At 44.9% G+C, this 22,503-nt stretch overlaps 1 protein-coding gene across 2 annotated transcripts in view; it reads right to left on the minus strand.

Annotated features, from left to right (window-relative positions):
• Positions 1-946: 946 nt before the first annotated feature.
• Positions 947-22,503, minus strand: part of PLEKHD1 (pleckstrin homology and coiled-coil domain containing D1) — a 30,416-nt gene continuing 8,859 nt past the window's right edge. The window contains exons 2-13 of one of the 2 annotated variants that reach the window (XM_008926944.2): positions 22,202-22,295; positions 21,217-21,306; positions 20,623-20,699; positions 16,017-16,108; positions 13,137-13,189; positions 10,782-10,876; positions 9,765-9,858; positions 8,317-8,495; positions 7,449-7,581; positions 5,503-5,647; positions 3,397-3,546; positions 947-2,808 (exon numbers count right to left, since the gene is read on the minus strand). In XM_008926944.2, coding sequence (XP_008925192.1) covers positions 2,648-2,808; positions 3,397-3,546; positions 5,503-5,647; positions 7,449-7,581; positions 8,317-8,495; positions 9,765-9,858; positions 10,782-10,876; positions 13,137-13,189; positions 16,017-16,108; positions 20,623-20,699; positions 21,217-21,306; positions 22,202-22,295 — 1,363 coding nt within the window. In that variant the 3' untranslated portion in view covers positions 947-2,647. The remainder of the gene's footprint in view (positions 2,809-3,396; positions 3,547-5,502; positions 5,648-7,448; positions 7,582-8,316; positions 8,496-9,764; positions 9,859-10,781; positions 10,877-13,136; positions 13,190-16,016; positions 16,109-20,622; positions 20,700-21,216; positions 21,307-22,201; positions 22,296-22,503) is intronic. The other variant, XM_018082373.1, reaches the window with a different exon arrangement.

A 22,503-nucleotide genomic window follows, 5' to 3' on the forward strand; every position in this document is an offset into this window, starting at 1 on the left:
GAGTAAAGCCTTGGGGCAGTGGGCACCAGGGGAGCTGCCAAAGCCCTGGCCTTGGGCAGGAATCCCTCTATCTCATTAGAGACTGAAAGAGCCTGTGTGTCTTACAAGGAGGATGAAATTAACCCTTAAATTGGTTTGTTAAACCTTAATGGAAACCACTCTTCACACTGTGAAAAGTAGGCAAGACAATGCAGAGAAGAATCAGAAGGTTTCACGTTTGGCAGTGTCCACAAATTTTAAAGTGTCTCTGAAAGGGACAACAGGGAAGACAGAAGAGAATTTCCCAGATGTTATCCAGAAGGTGGAGGTGGTGGAAGAATGGCCACAATCTAGCTGTTCTGCAGCTTCAGAAGTGAAATCTTAGAGGTGCAAACCATCCTATATTTTCCCCTGTCCTCAGACACAAGAAAACAATTTAGACAACTCTCTCAGTGGAGGGAGTTCTCATCTCATTCCCAGGCTTCCGAGGAGGAGAAAGCAATCTAACCTAGAATTACTAGTGGAAGTTGTTTGAACAGACGTGGGTTGCTCCCTAAGCCATCCTCCTGTTACTGCGTTGCATTAAAAATACACAGATAACATTGAAATCAATAATTTCTGTGTCCTTTTAACCAGAATAAGGAGAGAGTCACTTAATTAAGATGCTATGGTGCATAGACCCACCTCCATGTTGACTCTGCCAGGGAGCTTGGAGCTTACAGGGTAGTAGATTCCTGTGCAGCAAAGAATGACTGATGGCAAGCACCTCATCACAGGTGGCTTAGGGCATGCCTTGCTGGTTACACAGAGAGATGGCTGGTGCTTTAACTTTTTACACATTTAAAAGTGGAAGTGGATAGCAAAGGTGAAAGCTTTTCACATGCACCACGTAACACAAAAACTCAGTGAAGCAGAGGAATTGCACTGGCAGTAAATAAGTGTGTCAGAATTTATTTGAACTCCTGCAGAGACAATTTAACATCATTTCAGTGACAGTGTATCAAGAACACACAGGAATTCATTCTGGTGTCAGCATAACTTTTATTTATTTATTGCTGTCAATATGCACAGTTAAGGAAGACCTGATGTGGCTACCTCCTGCGTACAATACTTCTGTAAGGTCTGATATTGTGGCTTTGATGGTAATAGAACAAAGGTCCTGCATTCCAACCCACAAGATGATTTTCCTAACTGCCTGAATTACAGATACATTCCCTGGCTGTCCTTTATTCTGTCCCTACCAGCATCATATAATATAGATATTGTAACTGGAAAATAGCTAGAGATGATGTGAGAACAGCATAAAGGGGAAGACCAGCTCTGTATTGTTTTCTCACAGCCCTTCAGCCTTGTAGGAGCCAGAATTCATTTGTGGCTTTCTAGCACACAAGCACAAGTGGAAACAACACAGAAGGATCAGGTATGCTAAGGAAGGTTGGAAATTCTTACCACATCACTTGTCAATCATCACAAAAATGTCAGCCTTCAGTGCTGGATCTTCTGATTCTTTAAAACCTCCCATTGCCTGGCAGAAGGATACTGGTCAGTGACCGACTGAAATGGAAAGTACAGGCTGTGCTTTCAATGCTTTTCCTCTGGTCACACCAGAGTGACTCCACTCAGGAGCATCACACCCTCACAGTATGCTCCTCCACCCAGCATCAACCCTTCTCCTCTGGTGACTTTCCCCACCTCCACAGCCCTGTAGGAGTTTGCTGCTGACAATGTTTAATTCTTGAAGTGGTAGTGGGTTTTGTTGCTGGACAGTCCTCACTTTCCTGCCCTCCCACTTGTTTTACAGAGGTGTTGATGAAACTATCAGGACTGAGTCAAGGGCTTCTCTACACTGATGCTGCCTATAAATAACATTTGCAGCACATATCTGTTCCAACACAGCTAGATGTCCCAGTGCAAAAAATATGCAAAGGTGGCCCCAAAATGTTCTGCCCACAGTCAACACAACACAACCCTCCCTCCAGCTTGCATCCATGCCACTGAGTTACCTATAAGCTCTTCTCTGTACATGATCCTCCTTGGAGCCAAATCCTCAGCATCCTCAGGTTGTCTTCACCTTGTGTTGCTGCTGTTTGCTTGAAATGATGTAGCATCAAGACAAGAAGTTGCCCTGTGTTTGATATTTTTGCCTGTGCTTGGGACACTGGGACTGCTGCAGTTTTCAGCCTGTATCCCACCGAAGTGCTGATTGACTGGGGGTACGAAGCAAGCCCTTTCCTAGAGGGGATCAGGCAGAAAGGGGTAAGCTGTGTCCAGCTGGGGAGGTTACACTAGCTGGAACATAGGCTGATAAAGGGCTTTCTCAGAAGCATTTGTGTTTGGCAGACAGACTAGATAGGAAAGGAAAGAAGAGGCCTTTCTTAACCTATGGTCTGTGGTTTACTTTAACACTGACTGTGGCATCTTGGCAAAACACGCCTTAAGTAAGCAGCTGAAGCAAACAGATCTGGAGTGATCAGTAGAGAAGGCCTGCCAGGCTACAAGGAGCATTCAAATGAAAGCAAAGCCACTAACTGAGGGGATTGCCTACACACAACTTATCCCCAGTTTCCCCACCAAAGGGTAAATCTCCCTTCTGACCCTAGTGCCCAAGGGCATGACTTTTGCGGAGCTGAATGGCAAGTTGAGCTCAGAAGCCCCCTCCCAAGAAGAGTCACTTTTTGTCCCCTGAAGCAGAATCCTTTTGTGACCTCATGATTTGATAGATAGTTTTCCTGAAGCGCTGGTCCCGGCTCAGTCTTTTGGCTGCTTCTTTCAGCTCTTCAATGTTTTCAGCTTCAGCATGCGAGAAGATGAAGGACTGGGACTGCTTCACTGAAACAAGAACAGCACAGAAAGGTCAGCACTCTCCATCAGGGACACAAACTGAAGATAAAGCTTCTCTAGAGCACACAAGCCATGTGATCACCTGGCAGGGGATGAGCTAACCATTTTGCTCTAACAGTTTTACCTTACTGTGTTCAGAGGAGGAATTGCTGGCAGCATGGAAACACACTTTTCTTTACAGCTGCCTCTGATTTGAGGTGCTACACAGAACCTAATCTAACCTTGCAAGTAGCCACTCTGAGCACCAGATTGGATTCGACAATGTCCAGGTGTTCCTTCCAACTTAACTTAGTCTGTGATTAAGCATTCCAATGAAGTCATATTTAAGCATGTTTTTTTGGGGGCCCGGAACCATCACAGCAATTAGCTTTCAACATACATAAAGAAACAGGCAACAAGTACACAGGCTCAGTGCCTCCTCTCTGGGAAAGGAAGCTCCAAGTAGCACTGTAGCTCCATTCTACTACTAAAGAATACGAAATACGGATGATCTTTGGAGACTTTACTGTTCTGTCAGCCCCATCTGCATGTATCTGCTCTTGCAGAACACAGATTAAAAAGCTGCCTGATACCTACTGTCATTCCATGAAGTACTGGTTCTCCGGCAGCGGAAGCGGCAGCTCTTTATGCGACGAGTGGCAGCCTTGTGGATGTACACGGAGTTCTTCATGATCACAGGCATCTTGGCCTCCAGCTCGGCATTGCGGATGCACTCTTCAAAGAACTCTGAGAAAAAGGCACCACTGTAAGAGTGATGGGACAGACACTCCAAGCAATGAACCAGTCACAAGGGACTGCACTTGTTAATGGGCTGAGCCAGATAATGATTATCTTCACAAACAACAATCTATGAAGCTCCTGAACATCATCAAAATGAACATTTTCAGTGACAAAAACCTCTGGTTTCCAAAAAATGCATACTCAAATTTTACAAAGAACTGCAGAACATTCCACATCAATCATTCACACAACTGCTCATGATTCAACTGCCTCTGATACTGTAATAAAACTTCTCAACTCTCTTGCAACAGAGGGTATGAAGCCTCACTCATCATACTTTCTTTGAAGGACTTCTAAAACCAGTCAAGTCTAACTGGGAAAGGGAGGTTTTGGCAACACTGGCATGGGCACACACCTCCAGGCCATACATGGCCAGGAATTTCTTAAAAGCATAGCACAGAGATATTTACATTATAGGCTCCAAGCAAAGCCCCACATCCAAACTCTGACAATGTTATTCTGTCCTGATCTGCCACACAGGCTGCTTTTCTTGGCCTATTTCCCCTCCTATGGTCTAACCAGCATCTCTTCTGCCATTCCAGTCTTGCTGTCCTTCTGCCTGTTGCTGGCCCCTTGCTGTTCAAAGGCATCATGTGCTAATGTGCCCAAACTTTTATATGAAAGGGTAGAGCAGGGCAGAGCAGCAGGAACCACTTGGAAGGACTGATGCAATCTTAACCAAAGTTAAGGAAAACATTGGTGGTCCCTCATTTTCTCTAGTGCTCTGTTCATTTTTATTCTTTTGAAGAAAACATCCCCCAAAATCTAAGGCTGTAAATGTCAGGAAACATTCAGTACCAGAGGTTACTCACTTATGCCCCAGGCAGGTAGCTCAGCTCTACTTGAATGCTGAACTCAATAAACATATCCACTTTAGCTCTGTTTTCTTACCATGGCTCTGAGACAGTGGAATGAAGTTCAGAATCATGTTGGTTTTCCTCAGTTTAGAAATCTTATGTAGAAACTACTGAATAATATTTATTTTATTTAAATATATAAAAAGTATAGATATGTGAATAGATATAAAACTATTAATACATGTATTTATTTTTTTCTTATTATTCTTTTTATTCTTTCTACGTAAACTGTGCTCAGAATGCCACAGGACTTTTTGACTTTTCTGTATTGGCCCAGTACATCCACCCTTCACTGAAATGAAGCCTTAACTGTACAAATACAGCATCTTCACAACCTTTTCTCTCTGAACTATACTTGATGGAAAATAAGCAAGACTTCATACAACTGAAGCTGCTAATGTCAGTTCCCAGACCCAACTCAAGCCAAATGCTAGGGAAATGCCCCTCCAAAATACCCAAAAATCTCCAACCCAAATAAACACAAAAAGGGCAAGGAAATAAGGTTAACCTGTGAGGACATGAGTCTTACACCTGACCTGTGGACTGCAGCTGTCTCAGCACAGCAGTGCTGATGCTGTAATTCAGGTCCAAGTAAGGATCCAAACTTCACCTGCTGGGTCACCTACCAGCATGTTGGTACAGCAACCACAGTCCTCCTTAAACTGATGTTGTTGTAACCAAGGCTGAGAAAATAATGTCTTGAGGGGAATCAGAAGACTCTTTATAACTCAGGCCTAGTCAGTCTTCATAGCTCTGCCACAGCTTCCCTTTGACATTTTGGAAAGCATTTGATCATCTCTACCTTTAGGTTTGTCTTGCACCCAACAAAGAAGGCTAGGATAATTTCACCCTCCTTTGAGGGCAAAATACCAAGTGCCCACTTAGCACATTATGGCTCCTCAAATGGGAGGTGTGGTGGAGGTACAAGAAGTTGGAAGAGCACATTATGTGCACTGAGGATCTTCTTTGTGTGTCTGGAAAGATGGGTAGAAATATTTTCTCTCAGACTTTGCTTATCAGGAGAGAGGATGGATGACTGACTTACTTCTCAAGTTACTGACATCTGCTTTCATCTTTTCCTCTTTCTCCTTGTTGCAATGCAGAGAATTTAAGCCTTGCTCCAAGCTCTGCAATGCTTCCTCAGCTTCTCTCAGTCTCTTCTCTAGATCCATGCGTACCTTCACCTCAGCCTGAGGAAGAGAAAAAGAATTGCTGGAAACTGGCTTGTGTCTCAATAATCATCCTGGTAACCCACAAGGTCAGTGAGGGACTCACCATGGGTGAAAACAAAAAGACAACAGTGATGAAAATCCTTAGAAATATTGTAAGACAACATAAAAGTTGTTCCTCATATCTTCAGTCAGAATCTGAAGTCCAGACTATTTTAGTAATTCTCCTTTACTCTAACTTTCATTTTCTGCAGTTTTCCTCCCATTGTATAAACCATATGGAATCAGAGATGATATTTCAACATATGAATTTGTGCTAATGCAAGTATTTACAGATGAGCAGAAAAGGGAGGACATAATTCCAGCTGAGATGGACTTGAGATAGAGGCAGTCAGTTCCCACAAAGGGATGTACAGTACTGAGTTTCAGGAACAAAACACAAGGAAATTTAGAACTGAAGTAGTATCTTTAGCAAATCAGAATGACTAATACAGCTTAGCTCAACTCAGCTTCCATTTGGCCAAGTGGAAGGTTACAGGGTAAAAAAAAAAATATTGGCAGTGCAGGAAAAAGAAGAACTGGGGTTTTTTTGGATAAAATATTTGTATAAGCAGGTTGAGTGTCAAACAGCCAACAATAAACATAACCTTTATATTATTTGGATTTAAATAAAATATCATATATTAATCTGTGCAAAGGTAATTGGACAAAGTATCCTCTGTTACAAAGGAGGGCTGGTACCTCAGCTGCATTCCTCAGCTGCATTCCTCTGCTTTTCAACTCAAGTTCTTGCAGAGGTTACTGAAGATTTGCACATCTTAAGATTGATTTTCTGAGCACAAGTGAGGAGGTAAGATATCTGCTCAGTTCTGCAATGTCCATGTTAACATTTCTTTGAAATAATCTTTATTCTTTTTCATGTCTACTTTACTCTTTTACTTTTTTCTTCCCTTCATCTTTAGATGATGATGTCATAGTAGCAAACTAAAAGACTTGCACTAAACAATTTAATCAGGCTTCAGAATGAGAAAATAAATAGTAGTGCTACATAGATACGACATGGCAACTTCATGTGTTATGATGGTGTCACAGAGTGTTTTGGATTGGAAGAGACCTTAAAGATCATCTAGTTCCAACCCCTCTGCTGTGGACAGTGACAGTTTTCACTAGACCACACTGCTCAAAGCCCCATACAACCTGGTCCTGAACATTTCCAGGGATGGGGCATCCACAACTTCTCTGGGCAACCTGTTCCAGTGCCTCACCACCCTCACAGTAAAAAATTTCTTCCTAATATCTAATCTAAACCTCTCCTCTTTCAGTTTTAAGCCAATTCCTCTTGTCCTATCACTACATATCCTTGTAAAAATTCCCTCTCCAGCTCTCTTGTAGCCTCTTTTAGGTACTGGAAGGTGCTGTAAGGTTTCCTTCTCAGAGCCTTCTCTTATCCAGCCTAAACAACCCAAGGTCTCTCAGCTTGTCTTTACAGAAGACATGCTCCAGTCCTCTGATGATCTTTGTGATCCTCCTCTGGACTCACTGCAACACATCCATGTCCTTCCTGTGCTGAGGACCCCAGAACTGGATGCAGTACTCCAGGTGGGGTCTCACAAGGGCAGAGTAGAGGGGCAGAATCTACTGGTTTTGATGCTTTTGATGCAGCCCAGGATACCGTTGGCAATAGGAAGCACAGCAAATTAAGATTTGTGATCACAACATGAAAACGAAATAAAGTGTTTGGCTTGATGGGGGATGAACTGAGAAGGAAAATGAGAGCACTTTAGGCCCAGGGACAGCAATATACAACATTTGCAGGGAATACCTTGAGGTCTCTCTCTGCCTGCTGTTTCTCTGCAGTCAGCTCTGACAGTGAGTTCTGCAGTGCTTGGGACTGGGAAGAGTAAAACTCCCGCTCCTCCTCCAGTGCTCGGGACCGCTCCTCATTCTCCTTCATCCTGATGCATGGCACAGCAAAGAAAGATGACCATTCCCACCCCAGCACAACTGACAGGAAGGAAAGAAGCTCAGTATCATGATTGGGCATACTTAACTATCTGGCTGTCTTGAGCAAAGAGGTGCTAACAGGAGCACTGTCTGTGCTTCACTCCAATAATACAGGCATTGCTGGAGAAAGCCAGGTGGACAGTTCTAGAACAGAACACTCTCAACCCCTAGATGAGGCCCAGAAGCACCAAACACTCCTTAGGGACAGGCCATGAACACCTTCACATGCCCAAATCCTGGTTTGAAAGGAGAAGGCCCAACCGGGAGCAAGAAGTTCAGCAGCCCTGCCTCATTCTGTCTCCTTTGAAGTGTTTGTACCCTAAACTCCTGCCGTGGGAACCAGACAATCTTCCAGACTTGTCTCATGTTGGCAACGAAAAAGCAAGTCAGCAGACAGTCAACAGTCACATCATTTGGCACCCCTAAGCCTGAGCAGGGCAGAAGTGCCCTCTTCCCTTTACCACACCCAAGAATGGAAATTATAAAGGATCTTGGCTCTCTGCAGGTCTCAGGATAAACAGGGAAACTGTTTTGAAGTGATATCACTTTAAGCCTGCAAATATTTAGCCACAACCCCATGCCTCCCACCTGCAAGGGGCAAAACTACTTTTTTTCACACCACCCTCCTCACACTGGATCACATCTTGTTCCTGATACCACCTCAAGAACCCCTGCCCCCACTTCACCTCTTCTCTGCCTGGAGTTTCTCCTGCAGAAGTTGCTGCATCTTCTCTTCAATCTGTCGCAGGCTGCAGTGCAGTCCCCAGATGGGGTTTTGCTCTTTGCTGGGGCTGGTTGGAGGTGGGACCTGGTTCTCATTTTCTTCCAGCATCTCCAGCATTTGCTGCTTTTCCAGGGAGAGCTCCTTGAAGAAGGACAGAGATTGTGAGTATCAGCTAAGTCTAATGTTTCTGCTCCTGTTCCTGCCTGGCTCTTCCCTATTGAGTCCCTCCACCCTTACATGCCTCATTCAGGTTAAAAACACAAATAACAAAATTAGGTTTTCATTTTGTACCTGCTTCATGAGGAGCAAGCCTCCACCACAGCCTTTGCTATGAAGGGGGAGAGAACCTGCAGGCTCCTTTGATGTGATATGCCAGTAAGGACACAATTCAGGGACTGGAGCCTTGTGATTCCCTAGTGCATCACAGATGCAGCCCGCTTCCCTGCCTTCCCTGCTTTGGCTTGCTCCTCAATGGGAACTGGAGGCACCCCCTCTGTGGTACTTCTAACTGCAGGGCAATAAGACATATCATGCTGTTTGCCTGTGAAGTGTTTGGTTCAGTGTGCAACTAGAGCATGAACAGTCCTTCACTATCTTTCCAGTTCTTTTTTCATTCCCATAACTTCAGGCAAGGAGAAGAGCTCAAAGGAACAGATTTTTGGACAAACTTGCAGCATCTGACAAAACATTAAGAATGACCTTGAGGCTTCCAAAGGCTGGCTGTATGAAAATCTCACAATGTGCATTTAGAAAAGACACTTTCCACAAATCCACCAGAGTGATACCAAGTAAGGAAAGATTTTAATACATCAATATTCCTTTTCCTATATTCCCATGTGGTACAGGATTCCCTGGGAACACCATGCTCTCTTCTGCAAACAAGGAATGCCTTTCTCCTGCTCCAGTTTCCACCAGAACTTAGGGAGTTGCAGTTTAAAAAAAAAAAAAGTGCATGACTTACAGCCATGTTGGCTGGAAGGCACCCTCCAGCAGGCTCAAGTCCAACCTCCTGTTCAGAGCTGGTCTGCCAGCACAGTAGGATATGGTCAGATGTGGCTTTCTACAGTCCAGTTGTGAAAACCTTCCACGATGAAGCTTCCTCAGGCTCTCCCACTGCCTGCCTATCCATCCGGTGAAAATTCTCTCCCTAGTGTTCAACCTGAGCTTCCCAAACTGCAACTTTTGGTTTTTCAGATATCATCACATCACCTGCTATGACTGAGAAAATTTTGCTTCTGCTGGGCTCTGTATCACTTCTCATCCTTTTCCATGGGGGATTTTGGCATTCATACCAGCTACCAAATGAACCTGTTTATCTGTACAGGACTTAACTTTGGCACTAGCAGATATTAGATTCATTCCATAGCACACTAAAATGCTGTCACTCAGAGGTGAGAAGTGGTCACTCACCTCCAGGGTGTTCTGTAAGGACTGCGTCAGGCTTCGCAACTCTTTCTTTTCTTCCTCCACTCCTTTAAGGGAGCGGGCTGTGAGCTCTAGCTCCCTAAAGAAGCAAAAAGGGGGAACAGCTATTGCAGTGGAACACTAGCCCCACGGACCACGCTCAGACTGCGCAGGCTGTGGATCTCTTGGTGAAGGCAGTCCTGGAGAGTCAGGAGCTTGCCAGGAAGCATCACATCCTGCCTTGAACACACTACGGGCATTCAGGAACTTTACTGTGCCTCCTCATCGTCAAACCAAACCAAACTGTCAGTGTGCTTCTCTAGCAAGGACAGGGCCATGGTTGCAACTGGAAGAGTTCAAACAGGGCAGTCATATTTAAGCAGAGGTAGATCTATGAAAACAAAAATGGTTTGCAAAATCACACCGAGATGTTATTTAGGGAGAGAAAAGGAAAACAAAAAAAAAGAGGGCAATGGCTAAACAGCCCTTTCAACACTCAGGGCAAAGCATTTTGATCCTTCCCTTTCTAAATACATTCTCCGCTTACATTTTGCATAGTGTAATTCTTAAAATAACAAAACAATTCTTGGTGAGGCAACATCATCATCCACCCATTGTCATTTAGCTGATGGTGGAAAACCAGATCCATATGTCTGGACCCCACAGGGCTGATCAGCCAATCAAAGTAATTGCCTCTTTGAAATCCTCTCTAGCACCTCCATTGCCATGCTTCCCCAACCAATCTGGGGTTTGCCCATGTCCAAGCCCTTTGAAAATAAATTGCTGGAGCCCTGAATGCAAAATGAAGCTAAGTTGTATTCTATTGGTCACACAAGCAATAGCAAATGCAGGTAAACAGCCCACAGCCATTCCTGTTTTGGTCAATATAGCATCTATTCTCCTTCCTACACACACAAAAATAGGTGGATTTTACAAACTGTTTTGATTCACCACGACAGTGGCACTTTTGTCTGGTGTGGGAGTTAGTGTCCTTTTCCTGCCCTGCACAGTCTGCTGCCTCACCGTCTGATCTCCTCCTGCTCCAGCCGCAGCTCCCGCACCACCTCTTCAAACTGCTGCTTCTCTGCTTCCAGCATCTGGTTCAGGCGCTCGAGTTCCTGGCCCAAAGAGAAGACAGGAATGTACTCTGCCTACACGGTTAGGCAAGGCTTCCCTGTTAACAGTGCCTGGGACTTTAAACCTGGCATTTAACCCGAGCTATGTAGAGCCACAAGGCGTCTGATCACACCACGCTTTTGTCCAGGAGCAATTAGAAGGGATTTGAAGTAAGTTGAGGATTTTCAGACATCCATAAGCCCCAGCCAGGTTACCAAGCACACGAAAATCCCAGACATGCTCTCTGCACAGGTCAGCTCTGATGCATATATACAGAAGGTCCCTGGGAATGCTGGACTCCACGTGTATGTACCATTTCCAGGCACCCACATGTTCAGGTACAGATAGTCCTGAAGGAGTGTGACAGCCCCAGAATTGCTGTGCCTGAAGTGTGATTTTATTACTAGCTCTGCCTTGCTCTCCACCCCCACTGGGGCAGGAAAACACAAACTGTTCAGTTACAGCTTTGCACAGTTTAATCAGCCTGTCACTATCTTTGTGCTGATAAAACCATGTTTAAAGAGCACCAAATACAAGTTGTCTCAAGCAGTGAAACAGCCTCTTTCCCTAGTCTAGAGGCAGCAGTTATACTGAGACCTACTACAGATGGAGAAAGACAGGGACAAAATACAACAAGGCTCCTGCTCCCAGATAGGTCCCTTTGCAGCTATAGCTGCTAAGCACAACTCCTGTTGCAGGCCCAGGCTAGTCACAAAACAGCACTAACACTGAATAAAATAATATTAAGCGTCTCGCTCTATAGTGCAGATACATGGTTCAAGTTTCCTTCCCAACATACTTCTCTGGAGCCTTCAGGCTCTCAACAGGTCAGACTGCCACAGCTCAGTGAGCTCTACATTCAGTTCTTCACAGTACCAAACTCCTTCAGACTAACCTGGCCCCATCTGAATTTTGTGGGCAATGGAGTTACTGTGCATGGCTTTTTAATAGCAGAGATTTGTTACAGGATCTTCAGACAAGGGCATTTCCTTCCCCATGGCTGTGGGCTGTGCAGCAGGCTACTTCACCAGAAAGGGATGTCTCCCTGTAAAGGCACAAGTAGCTTAGCCCTAAAGGAGAGTCCAAGCTATCTTTGGATTTTAGCTCTCCAAAAATGTATGCAAGAAATACATAGGCCTGAGAAGCCAAGGTCAGCATTGCTGTCTTTTCCTAAAGAGGGGCAATGGTCATTTTGGATTAACTGGAATAGAACATGAGGCACTTTGCAAGGTTGTAACATGGTATTCTACATCCATGCAGACTTTTCTACTGTGTAATAGGACAATCCATTTGCACAGCTATCTTGCAATAACTTTATGATGGTGCTATAAAAATCAGTATCGTTTTGCTGGAAATGTGAGAATGAGCTACTCTTACTATACTAAGCAACCATAAGTTAGGAATAGTTTGGAAAACAATTCCCATCTTATCTCATGGTTAGGTTTCGTGAATGAAGATTTGGGAAGGGCTCTACCCACATTTGCTACAAACGCGCTGGTGACTAAAAAGGCCAATGCGGGATAGACAAGTCCGGCTGCAAAAGGCACAGCGGAAAGACTCCTTAGGTGGTATTGACAAGACACGTGTCTTGTCGCAAAACAATTATAAACTTGATAAAGCAACCTCGTTTAGTGAAAGATGTCCCTGCCTGTGGCAGGGAGGCTGGAACTAGGTGATCTTCAAGGCCCCTTCCAACCCAAACCATTCTATGATTCTAAGATAAATTAAGGTATCATAGTCACCTCTTAGGGGGTGCTCTCTTGATTTTTCTCTCGTGCAATATTTATTATTCTCCCCATCTCTGGTGTGTCCAAAAAACAAACCATATTGCTTTTTCTGCTCCTTTTTTCTCACAACAGTATCTCTACACTGGAACCATGTCAGGTCTGTTTACTTGCTTTCTAACTGTGGAGACAAGTCTTGATTGCCAGAGTCTTCTCTGCCAAATAACAATTGTGTCATTCAATCCAGTGAATATGAATTTCATTTCATTTTCCTCCCTGGTCCTCCTGCAGATATAATCACAAGTACGGTGCATGGAAAATAACAGGGAAAGGGAACAAGGGTACACCTCCAAGACCCATCTCATGGCACAAGTCTTATTCCTCTCTTCATCCATGGGGTCCAGAGCTTGGCTGGAGAATCTTGTGGCTCCCCAAGCCCCTCTCCCTGACCCCTGACATGCCTTCAAACCAACAACTCCCAAAATCCCAGTCCTGCCACATGGAATTTAAAGGAAATTGGTTTGGGATGAACACTCACCTCTTTTTGCTCCCTTTGCAGACATAGCTCTTCTGTTTCCTCCATTAGCTTATCTGCAAGCACACAAACAAAGGCCAGAGAAAGCACAGAGAAAAGCATTTTATATCCTGGGGATATTTACAAACATGAAACACTAACTTTCTGAAGCATTCCCTATTCCTTTGTGTGCATCTGTCTGAGAGGCTCCAAAGTCTAAGATGGCATGTAATGGGATGTTCTGTAACTTCATCTTGCCAAATAACTGAATAAACTAAACAACCACATTGTTGTGTACTCATTCTAAGGTTTCCTCTCAATGCTCTTAAAGAACATTAATGAACTAACCTCCACTATCCTCTAGCTGAGTCAGAAAAATATTCTTATCTCTGTTTCACAGATGAGGAAACAAAGGCACAGAAAGGTTAAGTGGGTGCACAGGGTCACACACCAGGTACCAGCAGTCAGTTCTCCTGCAGCTCAGTGCCTCATCCCCACCTGCCTAGCACATCATCCTCTCCTTACTCCTTAGCCCTCTGGGCATCACTGCCAGCTCCCTATTGTCACCTTGGGATGTTCCAGCCAAGGCCAGAAATCAATCTCCTAACCTAGCCACAAAAGTTTTGCTATACAGAACAGTTCCCCTCAACATCAGCTGCTCTTGTCTACTGAAGATACACACCCACTAGAGGCCCTGCTCTGCTCCTAACCCTGCAGCCTGCTGTTGTGCTATGCCCTAACCTCAAAGGCTCTCCCTCAGGCAGCTCTTGGTCACACTTACAGGAAGCCAGACAGAAACACACTCCTCACAGTTAAGCCTAAGGTTTAGCTCTCAGCTCTGCCACCAAGCTGCCATGTGAGCAGGGCAGATTCACTGTAGCACTTATAGATTAAATTTTCCCCATATCAGGTGAGTGGGATGCTACTGATTTCCCTGGTACTGGAGACCTGATGAGATTACTACCGCTGGCAGGAGTACTACTGCTGGGAGGAATACAGATTTCACCTCCTGCCCACAGCAGGGCTCCCGCTGCCAGAGAAATAGTGTTACATTACCAAAGCTCTGCTGACCACCACTGCTGCCTTTCCTTTCCACTCTTGACCTCTTTCTCCTGGGCAGGACTCAGCACAGATGCACTGTAATTACACAGAGGCTCTTCTACCTTCCCCCTTCTGCCCCTCTTAGGGGGCCCAAGCCCTGGACTTGATGGCCCTCTGTAAAGTCCATGTCTGAGAGTGAAACCTGGATCCTAACCTGGTGGGAGGAAGGTGGGATCCACTCAGTGTAGATTCAGGGAATTCCCCCGAGCAGTGTTTGCTTCCTCCAGAGAACCTTGACCTCCTGCCAGGAACAGTGTCTGACCTCAAAGTTTTAACTAGAGGATGGACACAGATCATTGAAGGTAACGCTAATGAAGCAGAAGCCTCAGTAGTTATATTGAAATAGACAGTTGCTGTCAAAAGAAAGTAACCAACTGTGACAATTGACCAGCTCTGAATGTTCCTGTCACGGACCAAAGAACCCAGTGAAATATATATTTCATATTCCAAATATCTCCTGTTTGCCACAGAATGTATATTCTTCTATTCCTCCATCACTTTGTCTTTTATCGTACTAAAGACCTCTTCAGTCTTTTAGGCTCTTTAGTCTGCTCTGGTGGTTGCAAAATAATGTTTTGACAAAGTTTTTCTGTTTCTAATCTTCCTCCTGTTCCTGTCCCTCCAGGTCCTCCTTTCAGCACTCCCCATTATCCCTTTGTCAGACATGGAGCCGCTTCTCCCTCCCTGCCTCACATACAAGGCCATCCATCAACTCACATGTGTGAATGGAGCTTAGATGGCCAGAATGAACATGCCTTGATACTTGAATTATTATCACTGTTGCATGTGAGATCACCCCTGATCATCATGGATGCAAAAGTGCAAAAAGCTCTTCAAGATTCCTTCAGTACCTTGGTGATTAGGAGTAGATACTATGAGCCTCTGCTCAAGGCATCACTAACCTGAAGCACCCAAATTGCTGCCAGCTTGTTTAAAGCAGATGACTGTCCAGACAAGTCACTGGGTCCACACATGACCAGCAGCCCCCAGATCAGAAGGGCTCTTCGAATGCTCTAACATGGAGGGCATCTGGGTTAAAATGACTACTCTCCCTTGGCTCTTGCTATGGTCAATGCAGGGAAGAGACAGCTGGACCTCCCAAGGCAGTCATAGCATCCAAGGTATTGCCATCCAGAATCTGGAAGGGGATTGGACTAGATAACCTACAGAAGTCTCTTTCCACCTACATTATTCTATGTTCATCTGGACAAACTGTTCTCTCTGCACTGTCCATGGAGACAGCACTGACAAATTAGCCACTGCCATTAGACACCTCAAGCAAGCCCATGTAAATGCTCCCACTTTCAATACGAAGAGTGTGAGCAAACACAAAGATCAAATAGAGTAAGACCAAAAAAACCCCTAGCTAGTTGAAGAAAACTCATGCATGAAAAGCTGTGATCAGCCTCAGAAGTGTCAGTCCTGTGTGATTCAGGGAGACAAAGGTATTGGCTATTTGCCTGGTAAGCAGCTGAAACCAGCACATCCAAATATCTCAGGGGCAGCAAACATTTGTACAGACCAGCCACGAGACTGCAGCAGGTTGGCCAAAGCACATTCTTGTTTTCACACTCCAAACAGATGTCCAAATCCTACCTTAACCATTGCATGTTTTGACCCCCTTCAAACCTGAATTTCAGCTGCTGACTACTCAAAAGCTTCATCCAGTAACAGTCAAACCTATAAAAACAGGTTTTGTACAGTAAAAACCTGTAGCTGCTTGGCTTGACCACACTGACAACTCCAGGAAAAGCAAAATGGCTATTTTGGGGTTTATGGCTTTTGGAAGTAAGAGTTTCCTACCTAAATACTCCTGTTTCTCCTTGGCCAGCTGCAGTCCTTGGGCTTCCAGGCTCTCAATCATAGCCTCTCCCAGCTGGGCATTCTTCCATGTCCTAGGGAGAGCAGACACAAAGCAGGCAATGTAAAGGAGCTAAGGGTCCTACAGATTGAGACGGGGGTCTCAGCCTAGCAAGCCACCAAGTAATTCAAACATGCAGACTTTCATCGTTTGGGACAGTGATTCTCTAAATTTTTCTCCACAAATGAATTGGAGAAATTTCCCTGACATTAAGTAATATTTCTTTTCTTTTTTAAATACATGAGCTGTATGTTAACACCTCACAACTATTCAAATGTTATTTTTCAGTGTTTTGGAGATTCCTACACTGATCTTAAGCTTAAGGACTCTCCAGACCAATTCAGCACATCCACAGCCTCCAACTGCAACAGGATGCATCTGGAACCCTTTAAATAGATCCTGACAGACTTTAGGACCAGATTTTAGCTTTTAACTCAAATAACTTCCCATCGCTAACAACATTGTCTTCTGCAACCTTTCCAGTATTTTGCTGTTAGAGTCACTCTTCCCCTTCAAACATTAACCATCTATTGAATTCTTCCCATAGCCTTCTATCTTCAGTCTTTCTGGTATCCACCATCCACCCTGGAACCAATCAATCCCTCCTCTGCTACTTATAAGCCACTAGGACTTGGTGTCTGGCCCTACACTGTGAGTTAAGTGCCTCTTCCTGTGAAAACAAAAAAGAACCAGAGATAAAAGCCAGACTAGATGCTGGCAAGTAGGGAATGTTAAAGGAAGCAGGCATATTCAAAGAGCATCTTGTGTTATTTTAGGACCATTGGCCAGAGGATCTCAAGGTCACTTAAACACTTCATGAAGCTAAGCTACAAGAAAGGCCTGTGGAGCAGATGCCCATTACTGACTGAGTTGATGGGCAGGATAGGCTTAAGCACAGATATTAAATACCATGGACAAGGACACACAAATCAAAACCAGAACCAACAATGGAGCTTGCTGCTCAATTCTATTGGTGTTTCATTAGAAAAAAAAAAATCAACACACAAGAAATGCATAACATTAAAACATACATACAATTGATTCTAATCTATTTATACAGATGTACATACAGGAACAGCAGTTGCTGCCCAGAAATTCTGCCGTCTTTGTTAAATCCTGAGGGAGCTTATTAATATTAAATATCTGTAAGCCTTCCTGTACCAAGCCTCTTTGTGAACCATTTGAAATTGTAGCTTTTTGGAAACCATTAGGTTGGCAACCTTTTAGATAACAATTTCAAGGCAACTTGTACTTCATCTCTTACAAAAAACAGACAAATAAATTAAACACACGCCACCCCAGGGACCAGGCAGCTCACAGCTCCAGCAGCCCAAGCACTGTCTTGTGCTCCTTGCAGATAGCTGTGCTTCTTTTCAGCTGATGAGGATCATTCTAAAGTGCAGAGGAAATTAGAACACTAATTAAAAAGGTGCTGTTTTGCCCACAGGTAGACATCTTCATCTTGAGGGAGAACATGTGGGTGCGAATATGTTTTTTCACCAACTTTTTCTCATACAAGATGAATATGATCCCAGAGAAGCCAACAGCAAAAGATCTCAAGAGGGGAGTGGGGGGGACGACAGAGTTTATCATATGATTACATGGAGAGTTTCAAAACAGCTGTAGCCTTTAAGGTGTCTGTTTATTAGATTCATGTTTCCAGGGCCCTTTCCCTTCCCCAGCCTAACAAGATGTTTCCCTGTCTGTAACTCAAAGGTTACTAAGAAAAGAACCCCCAAAGCTGTATAGTTATCTGCATGTGTTATGCATCTCAACCATTGTCTGTTCCGGTCCTTTTGCAGCACTGGGAACATCTCTCTAGTTTTGCCTGCATTTTACCTTTCTTGGGAACAGCCACAAGCAATTTTTGGAGACACTTAGCACTTCATGGTCCACAGGATATATGTTCTATGTTATTTTTGCCCCCTCCATTGCCCACAAAGTCTACTTTTAACGAATTCAAGGAACGCTCAGTGAAGAGAGCTGTGGACAGAGAGAGTGTTACATGTGCCCCTCTCCCTAACTAGCAGAAGAAAAAGCCTCTTTGGGTGGGAAGAGAGCCTGGTGGTCTAGGAGTCAGGGCTTTGTGCGTTTCCAAAAAGCTTTCCAGATCTGGCAAGTGTGGTAAGTCCAAGCCACAACATGTTAGAAGGGTGGAGAGACCATTGGTTCCCCTCTGCACTGAATAAGCCATTTCCCTATCAAACCATGATTCTTGCAAAGGAGTGAAGAGCTGAAGGTATCACTGAGCAGACTATGATGGTAGAGGCAATAAGCAGTTGTGCGGGCACACTCCCCCCCCACCCAACCAAAGAGACAGCAGACAAAATTGACTCAAAGGAGAGAGGATAGAGGACATTTCCAGATTGGGTTAATTTTTTCCTCTTTCCCTTATTTCTGTATCTCACTCTATGGAATTCGTTTTAGGGGTTTTTTGAGGATGTTTATGTGTTTTTTTTTCCTTTGGTTGGTTTTAAATAATAAGGGAGACTGCAGGATGACTACAACTAAGTGCTGCAGTGCCACCGGCAGTGCAATCTCAATCTAGGAACAACAGGGCACTCAAACAGGTTGTCTAGAATATTTCATCTGTATCCTTTTAGCTTTCCTGTTCATTGCAGATCAAGTTACTGGCCCATGCTGGCCTTTCTGACCGCTGCTTAGCTCCCAACATGACCCTGCTAGCATAAACCACATAATCTGTGCTTTTCCTGACATGCAGGCTATTCTCAGCACAGGTGAGGCTGGCACTGGAGCTGCACTGCTCTCCTCTGATACAAGAACAGAAGCAGAGAGGGGAGGGAAGGGGGTGTCTTGGGTAGATTTTCAGCTAGGTGCAGGTAGTCTGCTATATGATAGCAGCCACTGTCTAGCTCCTCTTTTAAACACTACTGCTGGAATATTGAAGCAAAGACTAAAGAAAAGGTTGACTCTCTGACATACACAGTCGTGCAGGGCTTGCTTGTGAGCACACCTCTGGAGCTGTGCTGCCATGCTCCTTCCCTCCCATACACACCTGAAAGATGAATTTGGTCCCAAATTATTGCCCTTGGCCTTGGCAATAATTTAGCTTAACACTGGTGAAGGGAAATGCAGGTCTGTGCTAACTGAATAAAAAACTCCAGATTGCTCAAAGGCTAAATCTGTGCCTCTTCTTCCCTGCAGTGGTCAAGTCTGCTTGTGCTGAGTGGGTGACAGACTTCTGCCTTGGGTCTTGTGTCCCATGGGACTCCTGCTCCCATGAAACTTTAATGGACAGCTTTGTGTTGCAGTTCATACACTACTGTGGGGGTAACAGCTTGCCCCAGCACCCAAGCCAGGCACACTGCAGTAGCACAGACCTTGGCTTGTGCTGATCCACCATAAAATTGGTTCCTCATTAATACAAATTAACATGTTGAGCCTCACAACATTGAAATGAACTGAGATACTGCCTTTACCATGTACACACTGGTATTACAAACAGAACATCATCTGTCCCTATAGTGACATGAGACCACATACACACATTGTAATGCAGCCAGGAAGGGCAGACCAAAGCGCTCATTGCTTTAAGCCTTGCAGGTGAGTAGTAGGCTCTGCTCTGCTTGGGAAGTTTCTATATCTGGTTTGGGAAAGTCAAATCCCTGTTTAAGTGTTATGTCTTCTGCACCAGCTGAGATTTAGAAGGAGCCTGCTCTGGTTTTGCAAGACAGCTGCTCCTTGCACTGCCAAGCTCCGGGGTGCTGAGGAATTGCAGAAATGGAGGCCAACAAACTGCAAATCTTTCTCCAGCATTCTCAGCAGACTGCGAGCTCAGTATTGTATCCATACAGCAGTCAAACCCTCTCACCCCTGTAGGTGGGCTGGAAATGCTTTGCTAACACCTCCTCTCCTGGGATTTAACCTGCCTCTGCATTTCAGAATTAAATGTCCTGAGAGGCCAAATCCTGCTGCTGTGTGGCCTGAGCACCCTGAGATCTGAGCAGAAGGGATGCACACTCTAAGGACACACAATTTCTCCGAGGCTGTTATTGACGTCTCGGCATGACCAGTACTGTGCTGGTGAGGTCCTTGCCCCTAGCAGGATGTAGAGCCACATGGACAGCTGCTCACAAGCTTTGTGCCTTGCCTGTTCTGCTCGTACTTTACCCCAAATTCAAACAGGGAAGTTTTCTAACCCTCACCTTTGTCAAGCCCACAGACCTTGCTACCCACACGGAATGGACCAGAAGGGCTCCCATTCAGGCCCAGGTCCCATCTTTCAGAGGTAAGAGAGAGGGACAGCAGAGGGCACTCATTACCTCAGCATTTGACAGATGACAGCCTGGGGTTGGGAGCAAAGAGCCATACTGCACACCACACTGCCTACCAAGGTGGGAAGCTTTGTGTCAGCTTTAGAGCATTCCCATTTAGGGAAAGGATAGGTCCAGGAGACAAGTGAAGCTCTTACTAGTTTTGAGGAGCTTGTCTGACTTCCCATAGTCCTTCTAGTCAGGCTTCTTCCTCTTTATCCTTTACACATCTACAGAACAGATCAAACTGAATAAGGAATAGAAAGAAGCTTACACTTTTCCAGACTCCTGTAGCATCTCCAGCCACTGAGCCTGCTCAAACTCTGATTCAGCTGCTAGAACAATGTTACCCTGGAAGAGGGGAGGGGAGGGGAGAAAAAACCCAGATTAGAGAGGCTGGTGCCTTATGCACCTCTGTGCACTCAGGGCATGAACTGAACACAGATAGCACAGCTGTGGAGGGAGGAAAGCCCACCACAGTCTTCCACCTCCACAGGAAGCATCACATGGTAGCAAATATGACCCAGGTCTACCACACATTGGAAAGTGTGCTTATGGCAAACAGTCATGGCAGGAATAAAATGATAGGGCAACGTGAGCTCTAGGGCTCTTGAGTATCTGTCTACTGGTCTGCTAGTAGCATAATACCTGGTGTCAGAAAGTGCAAGTTTTCTTGTTGGTTGTCAAAGTAGCAGCAGCAAAAACTTGAGGGGACTTGAGATGCTAAGCCACCCTCTCTCTCAGGATAGTCTGCCCAGAGAGGGTAGGCATACCTTGGTGGGGAAGGAAAAGACTGCCAATCTAGCTCTGCTCATCAGCATTAACATGTTTTGAGGTGTTTGTGGGTTTTTAGAAGAAATCTACTTACATGGAAGTCTTCATGAGAGATTTTTATGGCATAAGGCATGTTGGCCTCTTCTTTGGGCTCCACGATGCAGCCTCCCAGGGGTATGACACCCTAGGGATAAACCAGAGCACTCCAATCAGTCAGTAAAATCAAGTATAACTATTAACTAACCAGGAGCTGAACTTTCACCCTTGGTCACTTGTGGAGCCCTGCCTTTCCTTGGCTACACCAGGAGGGGCAATACACACAGTTTCTGAAAAGCAGAGGGATTCCCACCACCACCAGGAAACCCCCCCAACTGGTATCTGAAAGGAGGTGAAGATGGCAGTCCTGTATTCCTCACAGAGAGAAGACTGCTAGCTAGAACACGGAAGCAGGAACTCTGTTATCAAGGAGGAGGTGATCTCCCAACAGGGGCGAGTTTTGCAGGTTCACAGTGTGGTATCATGAGAGAGGCTGTGCATCCATTGCAGTCACCACCCCACATGTGCTGTGTGGGGGTGGATGGGCAGCTGGCTGCTGCTAAGCAGGATGTGTGGAAGAATGTGTGCCTCATCAGCCTCCAGTGACTACAGAGGACAAAAGCAGACTCAGAGCCCAAGGCCCCTATGTGAGATCTCCAGGCAGCAGAGCTATGGAGGCCGCTCCTAAGAACTGAAGGCATGTGGGTTATCAGATGCTAATGAGTGCAAGTACAGGTTAGGAATAAGCAGCAAACAAATCTGTCAGCTTTTGTCAGTATTTTTACAGCCATAAGATTAGTTGTTTAGGAGATCATGAAAACAAGGGGATACATCTACCGTTAGGTAAAAAATACGGAAGTCACGTAACTGCTGAATCATTAAGTATCTTGAAAAGGTACTGACATGATTCTTTCTTTTTTGAGGCTTCTCTGGGTCTGGGTGAAGTCTGTGACTTACCTCTTCTTCACTTTCTGGGTCCATGGAGGAAGGGGAGGGGGGAGATAGAAAGAGAATAACCCCCTCCCTGTGCAAACGCTGCTCACCTTGGGGTGGATATTGAAGTATTTATTGCTTTCAAAACTCTTCTTCTCACTCTCAGCATAGTAAAGCAGAAAACTTTCCTTAATTATGAAGAACCTTTAAGACAGAAAAAGGAAATAAATTTTGCTAGAACAGAGGTTGTGGTTCACAGCATGAGAAAATCTCCACCTAACTAAAGCTACTTTCTGAGCAGAAGAGTTTACTACTTCCATCTCAGGTGAGGTGCCTCACTTGTGCTTATAGTCAAGAACTAGTGCTTAACACCAAGCATCAAGTTTAAGTACTTTGTGCTTACAGTTTTCCA

Source organism: Manacus vitellinus, unplaced genomic scaffold, assembly GCF_001715985.3.
Source record: "Manacus vitellinus isolate BGI_N305 unplaced genomic scaffold, ASM171598v3 scaffold_6_pilon, whole genome shotgun sequence".
NCBI lineage: Eukaryota > Metazoa > Chordata > Aves > Passeriformes > Pipridae > Manacus > Manacus vitellinus.